The sequence below is a fragment of the Leptonychotes weddellii genome, chromosome 2, assembly GCF_054177405.1.
Source record: "Leptonychotes weddellii isolate Sample4059 chromosome 2, ASM5417740v2, whole genome shotgun sequence".
NCBI classification, from domain to species: Eukaryota; Metazoa; Chordata; class Mammalia; order Carnivora; family Phocidae; genus Leptonychotes; species Leptonychotes weddellii.
Window position 1 is genome coordinate 67225959 of NC_138370.1, and position 25228 is coordinate 67251186.

The following is a 25228-nucleotide window of genomic DNA, read 5'->3' on the forward strand; positions in this document are numbered from 1 at the left end:
CCCCTAAACAACCGCTAAGCATTCATGTGTCTACAATACAGATCAATCTTCAGCCTACAATTTAAACTCATAACTTACGTCCAGGTCCACACGGTAAGAGCAAAAGAGCAAGGAACAGCTATCAAGCTACTTCATTACTAAAGATCCCTTTCTCTTCCACACTCTGCTTTAGGGTTTCTCACTGTTGTATATATTACAAACCACATAACTACTGATGATGCGGCCCACGGGCCACTTTGACCTGGATTTTGTCTTTACCAAAGGCCACTGAATGCCATAAACCAATTTTCTTTGTTGCCCATATGAGGTACAAAAGGCGATTATATTGCAAGAGCATTTATGATAGCCGGTAAGGCTCCAGTGGACAAGCGAACACAGGGAAAAGGTCTCGGACATTTTAGAGGCCAAAGTATTGCCGGTGTGCAGAAAAGAGGTGGTCCTGGCCACATTCCTGTGGCTGGTGCCGTCACAGCGGCCACCCGGAGCCCTGCCTCGCTCCACAGAAGCTGAGGCCGGACGAGCTGCCCTTCTGTCCTACTCTGGGTCGGTCCCCGGAGAGGAAGTCCCCAAACCATTCAAGGAAGAGCTTCACTACACATCCTAAGCAAGCACACAACAAATTATGCATTTTCTGCTAAGAGATCAATTATGCACAGAGATGAAGGTGCAGAGTAAAAAGAATAAATCCTGTTTAAGGGCCTTTCACTTTCCGTACCCTTTAAGAACTAGCCCTAAGACACCGCGAGGGTCACGGTGTAGGTTCTGAATGCATTCCTCTGTGTCCGCCGTGCTTCTCTGTGCCGTCACTGCAGGAGGGTCACAGGGAGCACGCACAGGACAAGGAGCTCACATAAAATAAGACGCTAACATACTTGTGTAGGAGAAGGGGGCAGCCGGCCTGAGGGAGAGACTGAGGAACCACTGTGCCGGGGACCCAGCCAGAGCTGGACACAGCTCTACAGAGCACCGAGTCTGAGGGACACAGACCTTGGCTCAGAACGGAGCCGGTCCCTGGCGCCCCACACTGCGCCAAGTGTGGCTCCCTGCTCGGCCCCGTCCTCCACGGACGTCTGCGCTGTTCTCAAAGCCCTACCCACACCCGTGGCCCAAGATGCTGCCCTGACACCGCATCACTCTTGTAGACATCCGTGAAGATTAGGATGGAGAATCTGATCCAGAGAGAACTTAACTCGTCCAAAGGCACAGAGAAAGTAGAAAAGCCAATCTGATCTTAAGCAAAATAACTGCAGGGTTGATGATCCATAGTTACCTGCTCTCATCACTCTCCTCTTCCTAAACACAGTGAGATACTAATACGTGTGTGTGTGCGCGCGCGTGTGCGTGCGTGCGTGCGTGTGTGGGGGGGGACTTCAGAGGTACAGCAGTCAGTCTCTCGTGTCTGACATCTGTTAGCCTTTCCCGTTACCCATGATGGCAGAAACTGGATTTGGTTGAGGTCCTGACCGTCATTCACGTGTCTGTGTGCCCAGAGGAGGGGTCCCTGCGCCCAGTGTGGTTCAGATTGCTCTAAGCCCTGGCCAGTGATGGGTTTGGAGTGAGCATCTGACCTTGTTCTGACTATTGAGACGTGAGGGCAGGTAAACGAAGGAAGAAGTTCTGGAAAAGTTTTCTCCTTCTTAAAAAAAAAGAAAAACAAAAAAAAAACACAAGGATGAGGCACCCCCCTCTGCGAGGGTCTGGCATAGCTATGATGCCTGGACTGGCAGCCATCTCGTCCCCACCGCGGAAGCCAGCCCCTGTCCACAAGCTGTGAACGGCTCAGCAGAGATGGATCTACCGTGATTTTGATGCTATCTTTGAGAATGTGAATTAGCCAACCCTTCCAGACTTAATCACTGTAGGAGCTAATCTATTTTCACGACTGATAGCCGGTTGTATCAGTTTCTTGCAGCCAAAGGCATCCTAATAGATACACCTTCTACCAAGGTAAACATCTGACGAACAATATAGCCTAAGGGATTTCAGAAGCTCCCGATCAGGTCTAATCACCACACAATGTAAACGTTCACCATCACCTCTCAAATGGGTGGGTTTCAACACTACTGTCTCAGTGTTCTGTCCTGCCACGTGGTGGGCCAACATGTGAAGGGCCTGGAGTAGGGCAGATTTTTTACCATGCTCTCCTGGCAAAATCACATGTGTGTGTGTCATGGTGACAGAGGAATGACCTTGCTTCTACTCCAAGAATAAAATTTCTCCATAAAGTATAATTCTGCTGTATGTGGGGTTCTGGCGGGAGTGTTGTTTGTTTTCTGACACTATCAGGAGTTCCTGGCTCTCAAGAGTACACATCACACACACAAATCTATTCTAAATGAGGCAACTTGTGGGGCGCCTGGGTGGCTCAGCCGGTTAAGCGTCTGATGCTTAATTTCACTCTTGATTTTGGCTCAGGTCATGATCTCAGGGTCGTGAGATCAAGCCCCACCTCAGGCTCCCCACTGGGCGTGGAGGCTGCTTAAGATTTTCTCTCGCCTTTTCCCTCTGTCCCTCCCCGCTCCCTCTCTAAATATAAATAAATAGGCAAATTGCTTTCTAAAAGACAATCACCAGCAAACACTGCATTACTGACAATATACCACTAGGTGTTGTGTTGATATATTCCATATATTCCAAACATTCTGGCTAACCCACCTTTCCATTCCAAGCATCTAAGATCTTCACTGCCTCCCCAGAACTCTTTTGGGCAGCTCCACCCACATGCATCACCGTTTCCACAGCAACCCATGAATTTCAGAATGAGCAAGACTGTTAAGGAAGAAATCAGGAGACGGGGGAAAAGAGACAAACAATGAACCATAGGAGAAATCTGTGAAATACTAAGCCAGGCAAAGCTCCTAAACGCTTGTGTGTGAATATTAAAGACTGGGATAAAATCCACACCCTTGCTTCAATGTACAAAGTCAATACCCAGATCCAGAGATTCACACACTATTCAAATGAGCAAAGATCATGTAAAGCAAAAGAATGGCATGGGAACTATAAACCAAAATTTTTTGACAAGAGTTCTCTTCTGTAACTCAGATCTGGCAAACCTGACACACAGAGGAGGCTTGGCTGGAGACTCTGGGAGAAGAAAACAAAGGATGCAAATTAGAAGTATTTCTTAGTTCCAAGTGGCACTGGCTTCTCTACATCAGGAGAAGGATGTCCTGAGCAAAGATTCACAAGAGTTCAAAGGGCTGGAGAATCATCAAGATGAAAGCAGAAGTGGAATTCCATAGCCAGCCCCCCCACGCCCCCCGGCAGCCAACTGGGCCAGCTCTCTCCTGCCCAAAGGGTCAAGGGATGGACGTGTGCCCCTGACAAGCCCACAACCAGTGACTGCTTACTCCAGATTGTAGACATTCTGAGGGGGGACAGAATATATGCTACCACAGAGCTCCCACAGACACTTACCATCCTCAAAAACTGCTCCTATTTCAAAAGACAATTCTGAGCTGTGTTCTGCTTCACACGGATACACTGCTCGAGCCTTCCGACTGACAACGCTGAGAAGGGAACATGAAAGACATGAATTAAAAGGTGAGAAACCGGGAGGGGAAACCTCACCTCCCCCCAACCCCACCCCTTCCCACACCTCATTTACACAGCACCAGTGGGAAAACTCCTTCCAAAAAACAAACCGACCAACTAACCAAATAGCAGCGAAGTGAACATCGGGCACATCTACAGCACTTGATTTTCAAGTAAATGATGGGTTTCAAATTCAAATCTTTCTTCTGGGAGCTTCTCTGAGAAGCTTTCACTGAACCTCATCACCTAATTCTCCTCTCTGCCCGGTGGGATGCCCTTTTCCTATCATTCAGCATTATCGGAGCCACAGGGTATGTTTACTCCTAAGCGCTGCATTCATCTATTAGGAAAAGCACCAGTATCTTGAGACAGAAGGTGAGGCAGTGAAGGGAGAGGCGCGCGCACCGAGTGACTTGGGGCAGTGCTCAGCGGACATCCCTCTGTCCACGCGGACAGTCTCCTTCCACACCACTCTGGAAGGAGTTTGTTGTTCTGCGCTGGGTCTTCGCTATTTGACCCCCTCCGCCTGCCTCCAAAAGGCATTTCAAGGCTCAGCTTCTCACCACTTGTCAAAATGCCCTCTGTGCCCTTCTGGGGAAAGAGCACACCAGAGGAGGAGGGAGACCATGGTGTTAGCCAGATGCAAACTGAAGCAGAAGGAAGTGCCCCACCTCACTGGAGTGGGGAGAAGCCAGTGAAGACAAGAAGAACTTCAGCCTACCACCCAGGACGAAGGGCTTGCTAGGCCAGCACTTCTGCGAGAACCTGAGCAAGCCTCTTTTGTGCAGGGAACACAAGAAGCTGCTCAGGTTGATCAAGCCTGTGTGCTGCCCCTGTCTTCGACATCATTTGCCATACCCCGTACCTTTCCAGCGGCTTGTCCACTATGGCGGCAGGCAGAGAGAGGGGAGAAGGCGGTGGCTTGGGTGAAGAAGGTGTGACCACTGGGCTGCAGCTTGGTGTGGTTGGGGACTGCGTGTTAAGCCACTGGACCATGGGTGATCTCGTCTGGCAGGGACTGCAGATGGAAATTTGAAGGACAGGGTTAATAGTATAAAGGCCACAGAACACCAAATACGTGATACCCCATTCCTAAATGGCTAAGACGATAGCTTCCTTATCTCCCCCAGTGACTAGAACAGGACAGAGTTCTCACTGGTCTGTAGCCCCAAGAACCACAATCCAAAGGAGAGATGCCTTGTACTTCTCCAGGTTCATGGGGAAGATCGAGTCTTGTCCAACCTAGCACCGTATCAGTTCACTAATTAGGACACTAGAATCCAAATGCCGTGACCAGTTACTTGGACTTTTGAGGTGCTCATGTTCTCTGCTTATAAGGAAAGTGTCAGAATCTACAGTCAAACTCATGACCTGTCGCTCCAAAAACCCAACACATGGCCTTTCAGTGTTTAAAGCTGTTTCATCTGATCATACACACAGGACAACTCAGAAAAAACTGCCCCTAGGAATCAAGATTCCTTTAGAGCAGACCAAAGACAGCACTTAAGAGAGAAACCCATGGACAGCAAAAATCTTTGGGGACCTTAACATTCCCTAATATTTGCAAATTAAAAAAAAAAAAAAGCTAACATAAAAAGGTCAGTGAACAGACTCACGGAGGGGCCTCTAACCATGAAAAAGAAGGCAATAAATAGATGCTGATTTGAATTAAATTACTCTTTAATTATCTCCAAACTAGAGGCTTGTGACTATGGTATATGAAGCTTACTTTAAAAGCACAGTGATGAAAGCTGCTCGCTTCAACAACATTTTCGACACACATGTATTCAATGGCTGCTACACCCAGATGCTCTTCACCTCAAATTCACCCTCTTCAGCTAAAACCAGTTTCCGTGAGCAGCTTCCTTATCCTTCCCCATTCCTGAGCATTACCTTTGCTTCTTTCCTCTGCAGCAGAACTAACATCTAATTCAGTCCATTTTCGCTTCCAATAGCCCCCATGCTGTCCTCTTCTCTACCTTCTCATCACGTTGCTTCGTGCCTGTGTCTCCACTGTGGTCTCCTGGCTCAGCCCCCAGTCCAAGTCCTCCAACTCGAGTGGCTCAACCAGCCACCCTCAGCCACCTGAGACCCAGGCTGCCCCATCCGTCTCCCCAAGAATGAGTGCGTTCCCCGACCTGTCCTCTGCCTGCTCCCTGATGGGTCCCGCACTCTGCCTCAGGTCTCTCCTCACCTCTCAGGCTCCCCAACCCCTCTGCCAGCCCCAATCTGTCCCTTCCTCAGCTCAGCTCCAGGCCTGCCTCCCCGAATGCTTCTCCTTTGGTCTAAGGCACAGATCTCTGAAGGCCCAGCCCAGTAAGAAATAGGAGGGCAGGTTGGCAGGAGTTATCCTGTGATGGTTTCAGAGATCCTTCTTGCCTTTGGAGTAAAATCAGGTCTTTAACTCCTTCCACAGACCTCAGAGAGCCAGGCAGAGTGCTAGGCATGTGAAGTCTTCCATGAACATCTGAACAACCATTCTACCACTACAATTGGATTTTACAAATCAAGTACATGAAATATTGCATTACTGACTTTATAGATATTTAGTACACTAGAAGGTCTCCTATCCTTTGACCAGTAAAGGGGAGAGGGGCTCCCATTTTAAAAAACATTATTTTTTGAACAATTTATTTACAATCCCCCGATCCAGCCAATTCATGTGGAAGTCATAAAACCTATTTCATAACCAAGCAAAGAAACCTATAAATCTCAAATGATCTGTATTGCCAGCACCAAAAGTCACTCAATGCCTTATCAGAAAATGAACCTTAAGTGGTGTCTTCCTAATCAGGAAGGGAGAAGAAGGCGTGAGTGAAGCTCTGACAGAGAATTTAAGACTGCACTTAGCCAAACAATTGCCATTTCATCTCCCAGCAATTATTCAAGGTGCTCGGAGGGTGGTGGTGGCAACAGATGAGATGTTTTACCACACCCCCATCAACGCTTCCAGGTCATAAATAGCCTAGTGATTAAATGATGGCCATCCATCTGCAGAGAGGGAGGACAGCTACAGGATGAAGATAAAGTAACAATGGTGACTATATTTATAAGGCTCTTTAAAAATAAAGATCATAAATTGTATAGCTATTATCTACTTAATCCTCACATCTTTTTTTTTTAAGTGATTTGCTTTTTTGTAAAGGAAAAACACTCCTTTTGGAAAGTGAAAGAACTGTTGGCATAGCAGGTGTTATAGGTCTAAGCCTATCCCTTAACTTGGTCTTCTCCATCCTGTCCCAAAACAGGGACTCAGACTCAGCAATCCTTGTTCAGGGTCAAGTTCTCAACATTAGCCATTTTTGTTTGCTTTCTGTGATCTTTTTGATGTCCTTCAATATACAGATGTGCTATGTGATCCAGCACTGACCAGTTCACCCAGATAACCGTTGAGACTTCCCACTGAGACTGAGACTTAAGTTTCTATATTCAATTTCCTGGGTTTCCCCCTACAGCATCTCCGAAGCCTGAGCCAGTCACTTCGGATTTCAGGATCGCACACGGGCAAAAACTTTGTGAGGTGGAATATTCAAAAGAGGGAGCAAAACCCAAGTCTGGAAACAGTCTCAGTGGGGAGGAGGCATCAGAAGTCACGTGAAGAATCGGAAGTCCTATGAAAGAGGAGACCTACGTGGCAAAACAAAGTTTGGAAAACAAACAGAACAGCTGCTGGGTTGGGTACTAGAAATGTTTCACAGGCTTCTCCACTGGAAAAGAGTGAGGAAGAGGCAAGAAGTGGTTAAGTAAATAGAAAGTCCTAAAATGAGTTCTCACCTCAGCCAACAGAGGTCCAATAACGACATGTCTCATAGGGGTCTCCCACAAGCACACTGCCCGAATTGTTGTTGAAGGCAAGAAATTGTAAGCGTAAGCTTCTTTATATAAACCACCTCCTCCTTTACAGAATTTGGTGGGGTCCTTTGTTTGTTTTGGGGGTTTTACTGTAATGAAGATGAGAAATTTTTTAACTACAGTTGACCCCTGAAAATGCGAGAATTAGGGACACTGATCCCCATGCAGTCAAAAATCCACATGTAACTTTTGACTCCCCCCAAAACTTAACCCTTGCTAATTGCCTTCTGTTGAACTTCGGAAGCCTTACCAATAAGTCAATTCACCTATATTTTGTATGTTACATTTGCATTACGTACTGCATCCTTACAATAAAGTAAGCTAGAAAAAATGTTTTTAAGAAAATCATAATGAAGAGAAAGGACACTTACACTACTGTACTGTATTGAAAAAACCGACATCGAAGTGGACCTGTGCAGTTCAAACCTGAGTGTTCGAGGGTCAACTGTATTTAATGCTCTAAATACACTATTTATATTTTCCCAAAAAGCAGCAGAGGAAAATATCGTTTCTGATATTCTCTTTCTCATCTCTGATTTAACACACTGGGCATTTTGGAAATGGCAGACCCCAGCAAAGGTCTCACAGTTTTTCTCAGCCTGAGCCCTCAGAGAGAATTAAGCCCTAAGGCATCCAGGTACATAAAATTAACATCTCTCCTATACATCTAGAATGGTTCCAGCTACCCATGTGGTGAGAGACAATTCTTGATGTGCTTCTCATGTTCTGCACTCCTACTGAGCAGAGGCATTGGCTGCCTTTCTCCTAGACTATCTTTCCAAGGATGTCTGTAGAGCAAACAGCCTGGGGACATAGAGACTGGGTCTCCACCTGGAGAAAAAAGCAGGCTTTACTGCTCATCATAGAAGATCTGGGTTTCCTAAGCTCTGGGTTCCTCTCTTTTAACACTCCGCATGCAGGTATCAGCCGGCCCATGGGGCATTAGCCTGTAGGAACTAGGAGTCAGGGATCTGATCCTCTGACTACTACTCCTGCTATGATCAGCAGTCTTTTGACCAGGAGTCCCGCATCTTCTACCAGTATCCATGAAACCACAACAGACAAATGTGGTGGCTTATAAGCAGAATATTTCAGACTTCAAAGTTCTTGACATTCACATCTTTGGGAAAATGGAGAAAATATTCAGGCCTTTTCTTTCCCCCCCCTTTTTTTTTGGCTGTGGTTCAGAGGAGAATCCTGGTTAAAAAAAAAAAAAAGTCTTTGGGTTAAAAACCAAAAATGATGGATAATTTAAGAATAAAAAGCTTATTACCTGCTAAAACATAATGAAATATTTTCAGTGTTCACTCCTACCACTTCCCAAATTTAAGCATCAGAAAACATTTATATCCTTCTTCCTACTGCCCCTTTACAAATTTTTGATGAGTAGGACTGGCATGATCACAAACCACCCATTTTATTTAATGATGAGCTGCAACCAATTACAACAAAGTACCTAAGCGCCACATATTTCCTGAAAGCCAGCTTGTGGTCTGCAAAAATGGAGGCAGAAGTCGACTCTTCCTGAAAAGCTCAGAAACCACATTTACCAAAACAGAAATAAGTTAAAGGGAAGTACTAATAACTGTTTGTTTGCTAGCTTCCCAATTTCACACATTAAACTGAAAGAGCCTTCTTCTGAATGGACCCGTCTCCATTTTGAGCGCAGAAGAGCCAGTATCCGCCACCTTCTTTGAGGAGAGACATTTCCTTCTCAAATGGCAACAAGAGGGTTGCAGAAAAACACATAAAGATTTCATACTGCTAATTCAGAAACTCATTCTTGAAAATACTTACACTGAAAGCCTATCTGGCTATTCCTAAGGCAACAGAGACGTCTCCTGTGCTCTGGTGGGGGGCGGGGAGGGGGGAGGGGGGGCGCGGGTTGGGAACATATAAGCGGGGAGTAGAATGCGCATTTTTGAAAGTGCTGAGAGACCTCTATAAAAGTAATAATAATAATAATAAATGCACACTCTTGCTCTGGAGCCTGTATTTCAGGGAAAGACCCTGTAGATTTCGTGGTGAGCAGGAATAAACCCTCAGATACATAAAATTATGACAGTAGTTGTGTATGTATATACTTTACAGTTTATATTTATAAAATGTAACATATCAGCAATATATGCTGCTTCTGATTCAAACTGTGACCCACTCTTTTCCAATACCAGACTCTACGCTCCATGCATATTAAAAACTTTCTTGGCAGCAGAAGAGCACAAGCATTTCAGCAATGGGGGAGGGGAGTTAGGGCCTTAACTGTTAAAATTTGACAACAGCTGCACCAGTCACTGGAGAACTACTGCATCTAGTGAACATTTCTTGCATAACACAGACGGATCAGGCTTTGGGCAGTGCTTGGCAACACAAGTGCCCGATTCTGGGCTCTTTGAGCAATGAGCATAATTTAAAATATTCAAAGGACATAGAACAGGGAGAATACATATCAAGGAAAGAAATGATTGCTTATATGAAGTGATTAAATCGCCCCCCCAACCAAGATATTTGACTCTGATTATATGATGTCAGAATCGCATCAGAAGTTTGCGTTGGAATGAAAGGTTTTAAAACCTCATTTGCAAGGTCTCCGAGCAGAAGCTAACACATTAGTGAAATGATCTTTCATTCCAGCCTTGGAAACGTACAGCCGAAGTCTAGAACGACTGTCCTGGGCAAAAGTGTTTGAAAATGTTAATAAAGACAGAAGGAAATATTGTAGATCTGTATATTATGGGAAATCTCTGTTCAAATAAATGCCACAGTTATCGCTTAAGTGCCAGAGAGGGAGAATCCCACCGTGAGCACACTGTCGGTTCCAAATGAGCATACTGAGGGGACAGCAGCAGCGGTGGGCAAACGCCTATGACAAGACAGTCGCCCTCGTCCAGGGCTGGGCGAGGAGGCCTTCACTGCCCATTAGGAGACTTGGACGTGGACCTAGTTCACTCATCATTTACGGCCCGAGAACTACCTGTCAGGCCCCATGCTAGGCCCTGGGGACACCCGGGGGACTAGGACACCTGCTCTCCATGAGTGCCCAGTCAAGTGAGTAGAGAATGACAAGCTGATAATCATAACACAGTGTGATGACTGCCACGTAGAGAGTTGCCCAGGGTCCTTGGGGAGAACAGAGGAGGAAGCATCCAGCGATCACGCGGACCCTGGGAAGGCTTTCTGGATGAGGCGGTGTCTGCCCTGAGCTGATGCAGCCAGGGCCAACATCACCGTCACCCCTCCGCACCCTGGCTCCCGCGAGGCCCAGCCGCTCGCTCCAGCACTGGGCTGGACACGTACACGCCGATGCACTTGGTGCCAGCCGTGCTCCCATTTCACAGAACCTGCGAGAAGAGCATCTCAGAAAGCTGACAGGGATCTGCTCAAGGTCATGTGGGTGCTACAGCCTGTTTGACCAGACTGCACAGAGCTCACAGCCTCAGGTCCTTCTGAGTGGCTGGAACAGAATTCAAGGAGAGGAATGGAGGAGGGCGGGAGTCAGACCCACTGAGGGGGCAGGACTGTGTGCTAAAGGCAAGGGGGGGTGGCTACTGAAGGACTGTAATCACACAAATTACAAGTGCGGGAAGTGCCACCATTCCGAAGAGTGACCTGGGTTCCCAAGCCAGCTCTGGCTAATCTCCCTATGCTTTTTCCTTTTGTTTTTGGAAGCACAGAGGACACTTCTCACTAGCTAGAGGCTGTGGTAAGGAGAAGGAGAATGACCTCAGAGTGCCCGCTGGAGGCTGGTGCCCCATGACATTGTTAGCCTTGGCTGAGGGCCATCCACAACTGAAATTTGGGTAAGTATCAAGCTCCCTGGCCTCAGTTTCCTTAACGAAAATGAAAGGAATCATTAACAGGCCAAGTGGCTGTACAGCTTCAGTGGGGTGCCAGGTGTGAGGCACCCCCACAGTGACGGGCTCTCACCGAACCCTCGATAAACGAAGCCCCTATTATGAGTATTAGGTACTTTGGAGTCAGAGGTCCCTTCTGCTTTCCAGGGTTATGTCATCACGAACAAATAATTTTCTTTACCCAAAGACAACATATAAACTATTTCAAAGAGGAAAAACTGGAGATATTAAGTGGATGTCACCATTAAAAAAAGGGGAAAAAAAGTCACTGGATGCCGTAAATGCCATATGGTATCCTGGAATGGATCCTGGAAGAAAAAGGCAGGAATGGAAGAACTAGTGAAATCCAAATCAAGTCTCTAGTTAACAGTCATGTAACCAATGTGAATTTCTTATTTTTAATAAAACTGCCATGATTCTCGGTAAGATGCTGACAGCAGGGGAAGCTGGATGAAGGGTCTAGAGGAATCCCCTGCAGTGTCTTTGTAGCTTTTCTGTAAATCTACAACTATTTCAAATAAAAATTTTAAACAATAGGTTTAAAAAAAAAAACAAACAGCCCCATATAAACTCTTTATTCATTCAAACACTAAAGACCTTTTGAAATTAGGATCACACCCCTTGAAGACATCCAAAGCCACAAGGAAACCTTTTGCTTGGTTCAATGACAAGAAAAGATTCGTAAGGGTTACGTTTAAAAATCACCTACACTGCCCATCTTAAGGCCATTAACCTCACTTGTTGAAACGGGGTTTTAAGAAAGGTGTTTTTTCCAAAAAGATTTGTTTTATTTATAGAGGAGATCGAGGTCAGCAAACTTTGTCTGGAAAGGACCAGACAGAAAACACATTAGTGTTTGCAGCCATACAGCTGGTCTCCCAGCTCCTCCCCTCTGCTGTCATGGCTGCGCCAGGGCAATCACAGACGCAACGTCAGTGACTGGGTGGCTGTGTGTCAATAAAACTTTATGTATAAAAACAGGCAGAGGTGGGCCACAGCGTGCTGACCCCGGCATTAGATGGACCAGATGAGAATCCATTTCGGAGTGGAGAGTTGGGGGGAGATGACAATGATGTTGCAAACTCCCGTGGGCCTGCGAGGCCCCTGCCCCCCACCCCCTGTCTACACTAGCTTTGTGGCATGGGCCCCCCACTATGTGCCAGAAGCCCATCTACCAATGCCCAGGGCCTGCCTGCAGCAGAAGCGCTCCTCACCAGCTGCTCACGAGCACCTCCCATGCACGAGAGAGACAACAATATATCAAGCTAGCACACAGAAGCAGTAACTCGATCGTCCTTGAGAAAAAAGTCTTTTGCAGGAGGGGTGTGGGCCGGGACAGGGGAAAGAGCCCCACAGGAATTCATTCGAGCACACCTAAGACAAAGTCTTTTCAAGTTGGACCCGGCCACAGTGAACACGCAGTCTTCCCCTCCCGCCATGAGGTGCTAAGGCTCCTGGCGGTTTCCTTCCTTAAGGAGAAAGGACGCCACCACCTAGTCATCCTAGAGATTACGAAGTTCACTCCACAGGTGGTCATTTTCTTGGGTTTTGCTATAAAAGAACTGTCTCAGAATTACAGCTCTGACCCATCTTTCACTCAAAGAGTGTTCCCTGAATCCCATTTTCCTTCCTTCCAGATGATTACTGGAATCAGGTAAGAGGGTTGAACTTTAGCCTGCTGGCTGAACAGAAAAGGAACTGAAGCTTCATTTCAGAAAATGATGGGGCATTAGAGGCCTCAGCATTGAGGTCTTGCGGGATAACTGACAAAAATGTTTCTAGCAGCTCAATTCTTATGTGGAAAACAGGTGCGACCTGGTGTGAGGCCCGCACATGTAACACAGGGCCTCCCAAGCGCAGCTCAAAAGGGGTACAGCAGTACTCTGCTAAGAAATACCCTCTAGTTACTTACCAAGCTGGTTTTATGAGTTACCTGTTCTAATAGTAAGCTAGCCATACCGCTCAGAATAATTCACAGAGTGGCCTGGTCCCAGTGGGCACGGCATGCCTTGGTCACGCAATATCCAAAGACCCTATTCTCAGAGGGTTCTACAAAGGGGGTTCCTACACAGAGAGGCAAGGAGAGGAACCCCAAGCGGAGTCCTCCTGGACCAACCTCTTAGGCTTCCCCAGGACCAGAGAGGTTATTTCCCTGAGTGATTTAGTAAGGAGATTCTGGAACTCATGAACCAGGAAGTCGGGCCAACCTAAACTAAGAATATCAAATTAGGTTCTCAGATGGAAGCAATCCAGACAGGTGGCATCTGGTGCTCCCAGGAGAGCCGTGATTGGGTTTTATTAGATGTGATACCTTGAAACCTTACAATCCAGAGGGGCAGTTGTGATTCCCCTTTTACAGACAACTGTGCTAAGCCCTGGTTTGTTTAAATCATTTATAGAAGGCCTCCAAGGTTTTCAGAAGCAGAAGGTGGATACAAAGCCAAGCCTGTGTGACTCTCCAATCAATGCTTTACCAATCTCAACGATCTTCCACTTTACAGAGAACTCAGGAGGTCCTTGCCTTCGTTTTGATATGAAGATGCCGCCAACCAATCCATGCAGAGCAAATGATAAATTAAAACAACAAAGAACAATGAAACATAGTAATAATGAGAAGACGTAATTTGTTCTTTGAGTTAAACGGGAGAAAAGCTACGACAAAATTCCGACGTGTGTCTTAGTTTTAGGAAGTCCACTTTTCATTACGGGGCTTTGAAGCTACATGAACAATTAACATTCTGCACAGAAAATAAAACCTTCGAATTTCAGAACCTGTAGTTACAGCACAAGGGAAGACGTGAACGGGGCCACACTCGAATCCAAGTACACGGTACAAATACCAAAAATGCCCTAGCAAGACACACGGGTCGTGTATGGAAGGCTGTGAGGATCATTCCCATGGAGCTGGAGAGAAGATTCAAGGAAACAGCCAGGACCAAAACTGTACCCAAAAGAAAGGAGTGAGAGTAGACATTTGTGGTCGATGGCCAAGTATGCGGGCTCTGAGATTAGCTTCAAGTGCTCTACTGAAGCTAAAGAGAGACGACCAGATAAAAAAATTATGGATGCTGCTCTACTGCAAATTTTCAAATTTCTAAGCCTCTCAGCTCTGTTGTTGGGGAGGATGCCCTCCTCCCCAAATCTCAGCCAAAGGTGTTGGATGATGAATATGCAGCAACCAGATTCAAGTGTTTATCCCCCACAGATAATTATAAACCAAAGCCACAGGACCTAATGTGGGGGCAGAGCTCCCTCTTCAAAACAAGGGCAATGAGCGGCTGACAGCCACTGTGATCTCACTGGGTTTCAGATTCGAGGGAAACCTGCACTTCAAACAATGCTCTCATATGCACCTAGATAATTTCAATCCCTAAATACAGTAAGTCTAAGGACACCATGATCACTGGGCAGACAGATCAGGGACAAACTCCACCTCTGTCCCTTATGAGTCTTGAGGCTTGGGGCAATTTTCCTACCCTCTGTGTTTTGATTTCCCAATCTTTAAAAATGAAGATATATCTACCCCGCTGGGTTCATGTAAGGACTAAGATGAAATATCATTTATAAAGTGGCTAAAACAAAGTCTGGTGGCCCCCGATAATTAACGCCCCATTGTTCTGAGAAATGCAAGAGGGTAAGTATCTAATCAAGCCTTCTCTTCAGCCTCTAACCACCAGCCACTGATGAAGAGAAGCTTCTATTCTCTGTAAGTCCCCGATGCCCCAAAACAAAGTCCAGAAAGGAGCCATCCTCTGAGCATAATTTAAAAGGCTGCTTTGGGCTCACAGCCAGGGAACATGCTCCTCCTGCTCACAGGCCCTATTCTTCCTTCACTTGAGCTATCTGAGACTTCAATCTTTCTGAATCCACCCAGGGACTTTGCTGCTCACTTAGGTGTGTGTGTGGGGGGGGGGGGGCGCGGGGGGAGGGCAGGGACTGGCTTCCAACTCACTCTTCACAGTAGCCAGCACCAGAAAGGACATCCTTCCATATGAAGGTACTAGCTCAACTAGAGACCTCAATCCTTGGAACCCACCACAGTCTGTAACCAAAGCCAGCCTACAGGTAAGCAGAGAAATGTGCTACACTTATTAGGATACAATCTCCCCCCTAGCTACTAAAGATGCTGAAAATTCCTATGATGGACAATTCATTGCTTCCTGATATCTTTTCAAATTTACGTAGCTTTCCTTCCCTTGCTACAAAAGCATTATGTGTTCATTTGAGTCAAGTTAGAAAAAAAAAAGCAGATGTGAGGAGAACTTTTAAGAGATAAATTCCCTATTTTCTTTTTAAACAGTAATCATAACAAGAGAGGGGGAAAATATAAGATACCAATTTCTAGGGTGAACTGACTACCCCTGGCCAAGAAGGGTTGGGAGCAGTAAACTCGAGAGGAAGCCTCCCTGAAGGGTTGGAGAAGACACAAAAAGGACAGAAAATGAGATGAAGGGGGGAGGTGAAGATAAGGCTTCCCTATGGCTGCTATCTTCTAATTTCTAGGTGTGTGCCAAATTTCACAGAAATTTGTTAAAAAACTGTTTAAGATGATTAATTTTCTGAACCTCAGACAAATCACTCATGGTGTGGTGTTGTACACTAAGCCACAAATCAAACTTAAAGGGCTCCCAGCAAAATGTGTTCATCAACTTTTCCTAAAAAGCAATCATGGAACCAATAGCCAAGTAATTTAAAATACCAAGTAGTTGTCTATGGGCAACCTTGAACTGTTTGCACAATTTAAAGGAAGCAAGTTATTTCACTGACAAGCATACAAATGGTTACCAGTGAGCTCACACAGCGTCTAGGGATGACGTGCAGCACAAGGCTGTAAATGAGAGTGGGAGTCTACTGCCTAATGATTGCAAGCAACTAGCATCAAGTCTGGGTAGGCATGAAGCTGCTGTCCAAAAGCAGCTCTGGGCAGCAACCGGGAAAGATGGGTCAGGACTTACTATTCAGGATAAACTAAACCAAGCTTCTCATCAGATGGGACAGAAGGATCTACTGCCCTTCTGGCCCGCCAGAGCACAGCGTGAGTTGTACCTTGGGATACCAACATTCCCAACCACACAGAGATATTCTATGATGCTGCCATCTTGGAGGTGGGGATGTGCTGGCAGGAAAGGGGGCGGCCCTTTTCACTTGCAATCTATGAAGGAAGCAGATAGCAATGGCTGGTATTTCTTAAAAGAGATTTTCTTTTGTGGCAGGGAACCTAAAAGGATTACTTGTCAAGAACCTGCTCTATCATTTACAATTGAAGACAATCTGTTTAGAGAAAGCCACTTTATTGAAGAAAAAAAAAAAAAAAAGACTTCGAAACATCTGAAATACCTTGACCTATGATGTAATGTCCTCCAAGGAGACTGAGCTAGCAATTCTTCACTGGCAATGAAGTCACCCGTCACCTTCCTGAGTGTACAGGTAAGTAATAGCTCCAGATTGATTGACTGCAATGAATAATCCCCACAAGTCATAAACATCAGCAGAAACCCAAGAAATCCAATTCGGCTGTATTGTTTTCTACCTGTCAGAGGCTACAGCTGTGTTTACACATTGCCTCCATCTGAATCTTGGCTGCTGTAGGTTTTCCTCTGCAAATTTGCTTTCCCATGGCTAGGGTCATGGCATTTCTGTACGGCAGACTTACTGGGGTCCTATGTGATCCACATACATTTGTCCGTGTTTCAGGACACAAGATAAGGCAAGTGTAAGTTTTGGAATGAAGAATCACTACCCTGGTTTAAAACCAGGCAGCCCAGGTACTGCCTCCTTTTTTAAAGCCCTAGGTAAAGTTTTAATGACCCCACAGCAATTTTGGTTTCATTAAAAGGAATCTTAATCAGTATTTACACAGAGCCTACTATATTCAATACTGTACAGCTTGTGTGCAGAGGTCACGGATTAAAAAAAGAAGAAACAAAAACACCACACAATGAAAACCACATTTACAAATGCTAAGGAAACAGAAAAATGCCATAAAGAGAAAATGGTAAGATTAATTCTGTGAAATTCCTGGAGGAAGACTCGGTTAATCTTTATAAGGAAGATGGACCAGAAACAAAGCACTGTTGCTTAACAGACATTCAATGATATATAGAAAGAAATGAGATTTCTAAGAGGAAGGCATTTTTATAAATACATAGTATTTTATTTCCCATTTTAAGAACTATGTTAAGATCACTAAAAAGTTCAAAGAGTTATAAAACTCAATTTCTATCATCAATAATTTTATACTCTATCTTGGAGTGAGGGAAAGACAGTGTTATGGACTGAATGTTTATGTCCCTTCAAAATTTTTATGTTGAAACCCTACGCACCCCCCCCCCAACTGTGTCCTATTAGGAAGTGGGGCCTTTGGAAAGTAATTAGGATTCAGTGATGTCATGAGAGTAGAATCCTCATGAATGGAATTAGGTGTCCTTATAAGAGTCACAAAGCCAGCACTCCGCAAATCAGAAGCAGGCTCTCACCAGAACCTGGCATGAGGACACCCTAATCTTGGAAATCTAACCTCCAGAAGTTTTGAAGTTCACATGGTGAGTGGGTTCTAAAGTGTTAGGTCTAAGGACCTCTGTTCTCTAATGGACCTGTGGGAAATAAATTTGTCATTTATACGCCACTCAAAGTACTTTTGTTATCACAGCCTGAATGGACTAAAATACACAAATAGGCAGACAGGCAGATAGAGACTTTGATATGAATATACAGATACACATACACCGCTTAAATATCAACTAACACTAAAAGGTAAATATTACCTAATACTAGAAGGCAATATTTTCCCCATGTCCAGCATCAGGTATAGACAGAAAGATACTGAGAATCTTCCTATAGACTACAGCACTAGAGAAAGCGTCCTGAAAGTCGAAACTAAATTAGACCCTAAAGATAGGTCAGATCGCCTTGAGCAAAGAAAGGGGGAAATATTTCAAGCAGAGTGAATCAAAGTATGGGGGAGCCACTCAGGGGGACTTCAAGACAGCAAACACACCATCCCAGAAGAGTTTAAAAAAAAAAAGCAAGAAGAGATATCACTCATCCTAATTATAATACTCCTCAGGGAAGCTGTTTACAATCCACACATGCCTGGTACCAGGGGGATGAGAGGGGCATTCTGTTAGAAATGCATACTTGGAGCCCGCCCCTTGAGCCTCAGGGTCACTCTGGGGTGGGGCCCAGCAGTGGGGGCTTCACAAGCCCTCCAGGTGATCTTGCTGAGTGCTCAAGCTTGAGACACATTTCCTCACTTCATGATAAATCTGAACTGAAATATGCTTACAAGTAAACCCTTCAAAAGATACAAAAGAAACACTCCCTATAATTAAGAGAAATATCCATTCATTTTATCCATTGCACAGGGAAAAAAAAACCCAAATTCTTGAAGTAGGAGAAAGTCTACCTTATAATACAAATCTCCTTTCCAGACTTGCTTCAACTACTTATTTTCTCTTCTCCCTTTTTGGCCTCTCTGTGTTGGAGTGCTTTCCATGACATTTTAAAATTTGTATGAATAGGAAGCTGGGGAATTCATTCCTCGTTTGATTTATGACCAAAAATATCAAGCCCTTCATGTTTCAGGCATGAACGTGCTATGAATTGAGCATTGGCTATATCATGGCTCAAAATGTCACTTTCCTACAGAACCACTCTGAAAGAAGTAGGACTAACCAAGCTGCTCTCCACTATGATACACGCTTACTGAAAGAAATAATTAGAAATCTGGTTTTTGCTTTAACGCACACACATGTGCCCACATGCACCCATGCAAATTCTACCCCCCAAGGGCCCAGGATTAGATTCTTGGTTCCTATGTAACCATTGTCACTGGTGCTTGGAGTACTAAAGTGAAAAGAGAATTTTTAATCTAGAAAAAGAATAATAAAAATGACAAGCATGTTTGAGTAATAGGCAATTTAAGTCTATAATACACAGTCTCTGGCATATGAATATACATATATTACAATCTTGGGGAAAAAGATCTCATCTGGAGAATGTTTCCATACTTTGAGTTTCACTTGCAGTTTCAGTTAGATTTTCAGTCTTTAGGTCACCCCCAAATTTTAGCATACCAAAATTCTCCCAGCCTCTTTTAATACTTAATTAAGTTCATTATGATTTCATGTGAATCCAGCAGTAACTATAAAAAGCCAAGTAATGTGAGGGACACTTTCCAATTCCATTTAAAGTCCCAAGAATGCCCAGCTAGGGTTGGATGACATCATTATCTGTGATTTATTTTAGGCAACTTTGATTTAAAAAAAAATTTTTCTCTTTTAACTTTGAAGACAAGATGCCCAAATACTCTCAGGCTGAATTATAAATGTCTTTTTGGATGTAATGTGATTGACTAATCAAGTAATGGCATGTAATTAATAGTAGGGTTTTTTTTTTTTTTTTTTTTTGGTTCTCCAAGCATTTATTTGAAATTTGATGTTCTTTCGATGTCCCAAACCACCACCAGTCTGCACTTATTCCACAGCTTGGTCAGCGCAGAAAGACAAACCATGTAGTCAGACCAGGTCCATGATATTGTTTGTATTAGTATTATTTGTTCTGACATACCTGAGCTGATCTGCACATGCCTGTCACTAAACCCAACTGAGAAGATAAAATCAGATATTTCATCCATCAATTGTCAAGTATGCAAGGTGTTATGGAGAAGGCAGAGAACACTAGCACAAAGATCTTGAAAATTCAAACAACTAAAATATCATTCTACAGATAGTTTCAATAGTCTATGGATCACAATGCACGCATTCTCCTATGTCTAAAAGTTTGCCTTACTACTGAGAAAACATCCTGAGTATCTGAGTAGGACAGTAACAAATTTCTTTCATGCAATCCAAAACTGCCACAAATTAAACTCAAAATAGATATGAAAGAGCACCATCCACCTTTCCACACTGGGAACAGAGACGCTTTCAAGGAAGGCCTCCTTATGGGCCATCCTCCCTTAAGCAGTCTCACTGATTCGAGAACAGAAGTACTTAGACCTAACACTTTAGAACCCACTTGCCATGTGAACTTCAAAATGAAGGTCATGGCCCTCTTTTCCTCAGCACCAAACAGAAGCACCGCTACTTACACAGGGGATGCCCAGTCCCCAAAGCTGCCCCCATCAGCATGAAGGTGGTTTTTGTCTGGTCCAGGAGGCCTGTGGACAGCTGCAGTCGTGGGAGATGGAGAGGACAGTGAATCTAGATTCCCGGTAGGGGTGTCCTCCTTAGGAAGGTTAGCACTGTCACCTAGGGAGGAAAAAAAAGCATGAACTTCCAAACACATACTCAAAAGGGAAGAAACAGGGGCGTCTGGGTGGCTCAGTCGTTAAGCGTCTGCCTTCGGCTCAGGTCATGATCCCAGGGTCCTGGGATCGAGCCCCATGTTGGGCTCCCTGCTCAGCGGGGAGCCTGCTTCTCCCTCTCCCACTCCCCCTGCCTGTGTTCCCTCTCTCGCTGTGTCCCTCTCTGTCAAATAAATAAAATCTTTAAAAAAAAAAAAAAAGGAAAAAAACAACTCCACTAATAATTATGTGGCATCATTTGATTACTCAAATCAAATGAAAACCAAAATTATACTTACAATTCACCCTGAGATTATTTGGGTGTCTTCTCTTTAAAGCTTTTGTTTTTGTTTTGAACCAAAGACACTTAAACTGAATCATAGATAATACACAGTGAGGGGTATTTTCCCCACAAGAAAACACAATAATCAAAATCAGATCCAATGGAAGATGAGAGCCTTAATGGCAGCCACAATGACTTCCTAATCTCTAAGGTGCACAGTTATAAGTCAGTGATAACCCCAAGAATAATTCAGAGCAGTACACCAGCCCCAACGTGGCCAACCTCTCCCTTTCTAGTCACCTAATGTTTCTTTAAGACATTGCCAGTCAACACTTCGTGTGTAATAAAGTCAACAACTCTAAAGGGATCTTGTCTTCTGAGCTGGGGTCTTGGATTACAACTTAATAGTCCAATTTATTAAAATCTCAGACATAGAGAAACTTCCATTTCCCTGTGAACATTAGGGAGGATATTATAGAAGAATCAGGCGCCTGCAGTGACTGCGGGGAGGACTTTAAACCAAAACTAAAAAGCATTTTGTAAATGGGTTACATGATTTATCATTCACAGAGGACCATTTTATGGAATACGTTTAGTATCATTTGTACATATTACGAGCTGGGGTGAAAAAATGGAGAAGATGGAAAAGAGAGCTCACAAGAGCAGCTGTTTTCCTCAACTGGTCTCCTTATCTTCCTGGTACTCCCACCTACCATAATGTACCAGAACAGCACCCATCAGAGCTGTGACCCTCCGGCCACATTCACAGTCCCCATCAAAATATTAACTGCTCCAGGATGCCTTGCAGAGGTAGCAATATTCTATCAAGAGGCACTGGTTTGACCTTGATTTTACAGATGATGGGTCACAATAGTAGATCAAGAAACTGCCACGAAGTAGAAGATACACAACCTGGAGGACCATACCCACAGCTAGAAGCCACAAACAGCTTCTAGCTGATTAAACCTTCATTTTTCCTTAGTCCATTAGTCCCAGGTCTAGAAAGAGAGTACGCATGAATGCCAGGAATGGCAAGGAATTTGCTCTCAGAACACCATCTCAAATGGATTTCCAATTCTACTAACAATGAAGCACAAGAGAAATTCTGGGCTCTGATTAAGCTAGATCCCAAGATGCTAACCTTGAAAATTGATTGTATGAGATAATTCTTATTTAACTCTGACCCAGCTTACAACTCAGGCTAAGAGAGAGAATCTTAGAAATGGAGATCTAGAAAAGTTGAATTCAAGGAAGTAGGAGTTACAGATGGTGGTGATGTTTGGAAAAAGGAATTCTTTATGGGGGTAGTTAAGAGGAACTACCAGGATGATCGTGGGCAGAAGATTCTGGTAAACGAGAGTTTTCTGAGCTTTTTCTTTCCTTAAGTGTGTTGTCATCGGGGAAGGTGAGAGAGAAACTGCAACAAGAGATGAATGCAACCTCTGTGGGCAGGTCTTCTCCCTGGTCTCAGTGTCCCTGTAAAGGCTTGCTCGGTGCCCATTTGCAAATGTGCAGTCTAGAATACTATATGATTCCTCTTTTGGTGAAGTCACTTTTTCCATAGCCCTTCACCACAAAATGTTTAGCTAATTGGAGTAACTCAGCCCCAAATACATGGGTCAGACTTCAGGCAAATAAACCATAACCCACTGATAGGCCACTATGATTTCCTTTTGATTTATTTTCATTCTGGGCTACAGTCCACTTTGAAACTAAGGCTACTTCTCCTCCTGTGTCTGGATAGTTCAAATCCATCCAGTTCTGTTCTGTGAATATGCCCAAGAATGAGGGGCTGGAGCTCTAGCTTCCCCAGGAACTCCTGAACAGGTACCTACACAATAGCTGCCAAATCGGGGCTTGGCTAGAAGTAGCAAAATACGCTCAGCTCTGAGGCAGAGCAGGATCACCTCAACAGCGAGTCAGACGGAGGCAGCTTCCCAGCCGTGAGGCTGGATCCTGGCCCTCTGCTCTCTGGGCCTCATGCCCTGTCTCTAGGGCAGGGCATGACATAGCAAAAACAGCAAATGAGAGTCTGGGACCAGTTACTCCCTGACTCATTCCTACAAGGAGAAGCCTTTCAATGAGAAGCAACTTTGGGGAAGTGGAAAGCAAGGGTCTAACGTTACTTCCAAAAGATGCCTGAAATGTTTTTACAACCAGACACACTAGCTCATCCACAATGCCTCAGATCCTTTTCCCCAGCAGACCGACACAGCACAAACGGCCATTCAACATATTAAATGCATTCTATTACGAGAATTTCTCTCTCCCGTCCTGCCCAACAGTAGCGATCTGAACCCTCGAGTGAAAAGAATGTTGGTAGAAGGGAATATGTTTACACGAACTGATCAAATGAAGAGACACCTCACCCTACTTTCTGTGCGCACAGATTTCCTTTCTCCTTCACTGTTCCAGAATGAGCTTATCTACTTGAGCATCACTGAATTCGAGAAAGCGGGCACAGAACATCTCAGGCACATAAACATTAAGTACTTATAACCATTTCTGAAACTTTAGTTCCCCCAAATCAAACCAGGACTTTTTAACTAGTGTGAAAATAATAAAACTTCTTCCAAAAAAAAACCTCTATGTCCAAATGATTTCTGGGCTAAAGATTTTAAAGCCTATAAACTGATTTGTACTTGAGAATTAAAGTCGGATACTCTCATCGTTCTCACCTTCCATTTCTTCTGAGTGTCACACAACCTCTTCCATAGGTGCTACCCTTTAACAGGCACCCACAGACAGACAAATCACCTGTGAGTAACAAGGCTGTTCCGGTAAGTGAGCAGAAATAGTGCTGAAGGACTTTCATTATGAAGAGACTCCCAGAGAAGAAACTCACTAGAAACAGAACTACCACCACCTAGAAGAGAAAATGAGTTCTTCACAGCGTCCAGCTTCATTCCCACCTTCTCCACAAAGCACTTGCCAGCTACCTGTTCCACCTCTTCTCTCCTTTCTCACAACGAGATGCAGCAAGCAAGTTTGCATTCGCTATCCTCTAATGGTTTCATGACCTGGTTTTAATTCCTCATTTCCATTATGCATTTTTTGAGGGCGGAGACCAGGCCTCAGTCTCGGTAATCCTTAGAGGACATAATGCAGGGCCAGGCAAACCAGGAATCTTCAGGAAATACTGTGGACTCACTGCCACATGAAATATTATGAATATGGAAAGCCAGTGCCTCTAGGAACGAAGGAGGAGAAAAAAAAAATCTATAAGCCTCAAAGTATGGTTACAAAATCTGCACACAGCTTCCGATTATCATCTTCTCCCCTTTGAAGCCACAAATATCTTTCACCTTCTTTATTCAGTCAACAAGTGTTTCCTAGGGTGCCTGGGTGGCTCAGTCGTTAAGCGTCTGCCTTCGGCTCAGGTCATGATCCCAGGGTCCTGGGATCGAGTCCCACATTGGCCTCCCTGCTCAGCGGGAAGCCTGCTTCTCCCTCTCCCACTCCCCCTGCTTGTGTTCCTGCTCTCGCTATCTCTCTGTCAAATAAATAAATAAAATCTTTAAAAAAAACAAAAACAAAAACAAAAAAAAACAAGTGTTTCCTCAGCCTCTACTTACGTACAAGGCACATCACGGCTGCTGAGTTATAAAGGTGAAGAATCAGTCCCTAACCCAAAGGTGCTCACAGTACAGTGCTGAGGACAGTAAAGACAAACACAGCAGAAGGTGGTGTCAGCCATACTATGATTTTATCAAGCAGCTTTGAGATCCAGAGAAAGAAGTTTCCAAACCTGCCAGTGGTGGAGGGAGAAAGACATGGGAGTCAGGCAACAGGAAAAGGAAGAAATTACTGCCAAACTTGCAAGGGAAGAACCCCTGACAGAGCAAATATCATGGTTGAAAGCATAGAAACAAGAGAGAATGTGGCAGTTTCCAGAGCCATGGATGGTTGGATTTGGCTGGAGAATAAGGGCAAAGGTAGAGAGTAAGAATACGAAGTGGGGTGATATATGAAACATTAAGGCACCTGACTTTGTTCCATAGGCACTGGGAAGTTATTGCAGGGGTGAAGTACTAAAGTGACAAGATCCAGAGAATGGATTCAAGAGATGTTCAGTAGCACAATCACTAGAACTCTGAATAAAGGTGAAGGGTGGAAGAGGAACCTAACATGACCCTCAAGTTCTTGGCTTAGGCAACAAGGCGAATGGTAGAATTATTAACTGAAATAGGGAGTAAAAAGCAAGAACAAATTGGGTGTGAGAGATAATAAGACCAGTTGTAGACATCTTGGGCTACAGGTGTCAATAAAAAATCCAGGTGAAAATACCCAGAGGAGAGCTGGTTATACAACCCCTGAGCTCAGGAAAGAGGTTGGGGACAGCTGTTTTGAGTTGAGTGTCACATAGGTAGAACTGAAGTCACGGCACTGGATGGAGGACACAAAGGAAGCGATATAGAA

At 44.5% G+C, this 25228-nt stretch overlaps 1 protein-coding gene across 1 annotated transcript in view; it reads right to left on the reverse strand.

Moving 5' to 3' along the window:
- ARHGAP10 (Rho GTPase activating protein 10) overlaps window positions 1–25228 on the reverse strand; it is a 286377-nt gene that overhangs the window by 5372 nt on the left and 255777 nt on the right. The window contains exons 18-20 of the mRNA XM_081813112.1: window positions 20332–20491; window positions 4403–4555; window positions 3421–3512 (exon numbers count right to left, since the gene is read on the reverse strand). Coding sequence (XP_081669238.1) covers window positions 3421–3512; window positions 4403–4555; window positions 20332–20491 — 405 coding nt within the window. The remainder of the gene's footprint in view (window positions 1–3420; window positions 3513–4402; window positions 4556–20331; window positions 20492–25228) is intronic.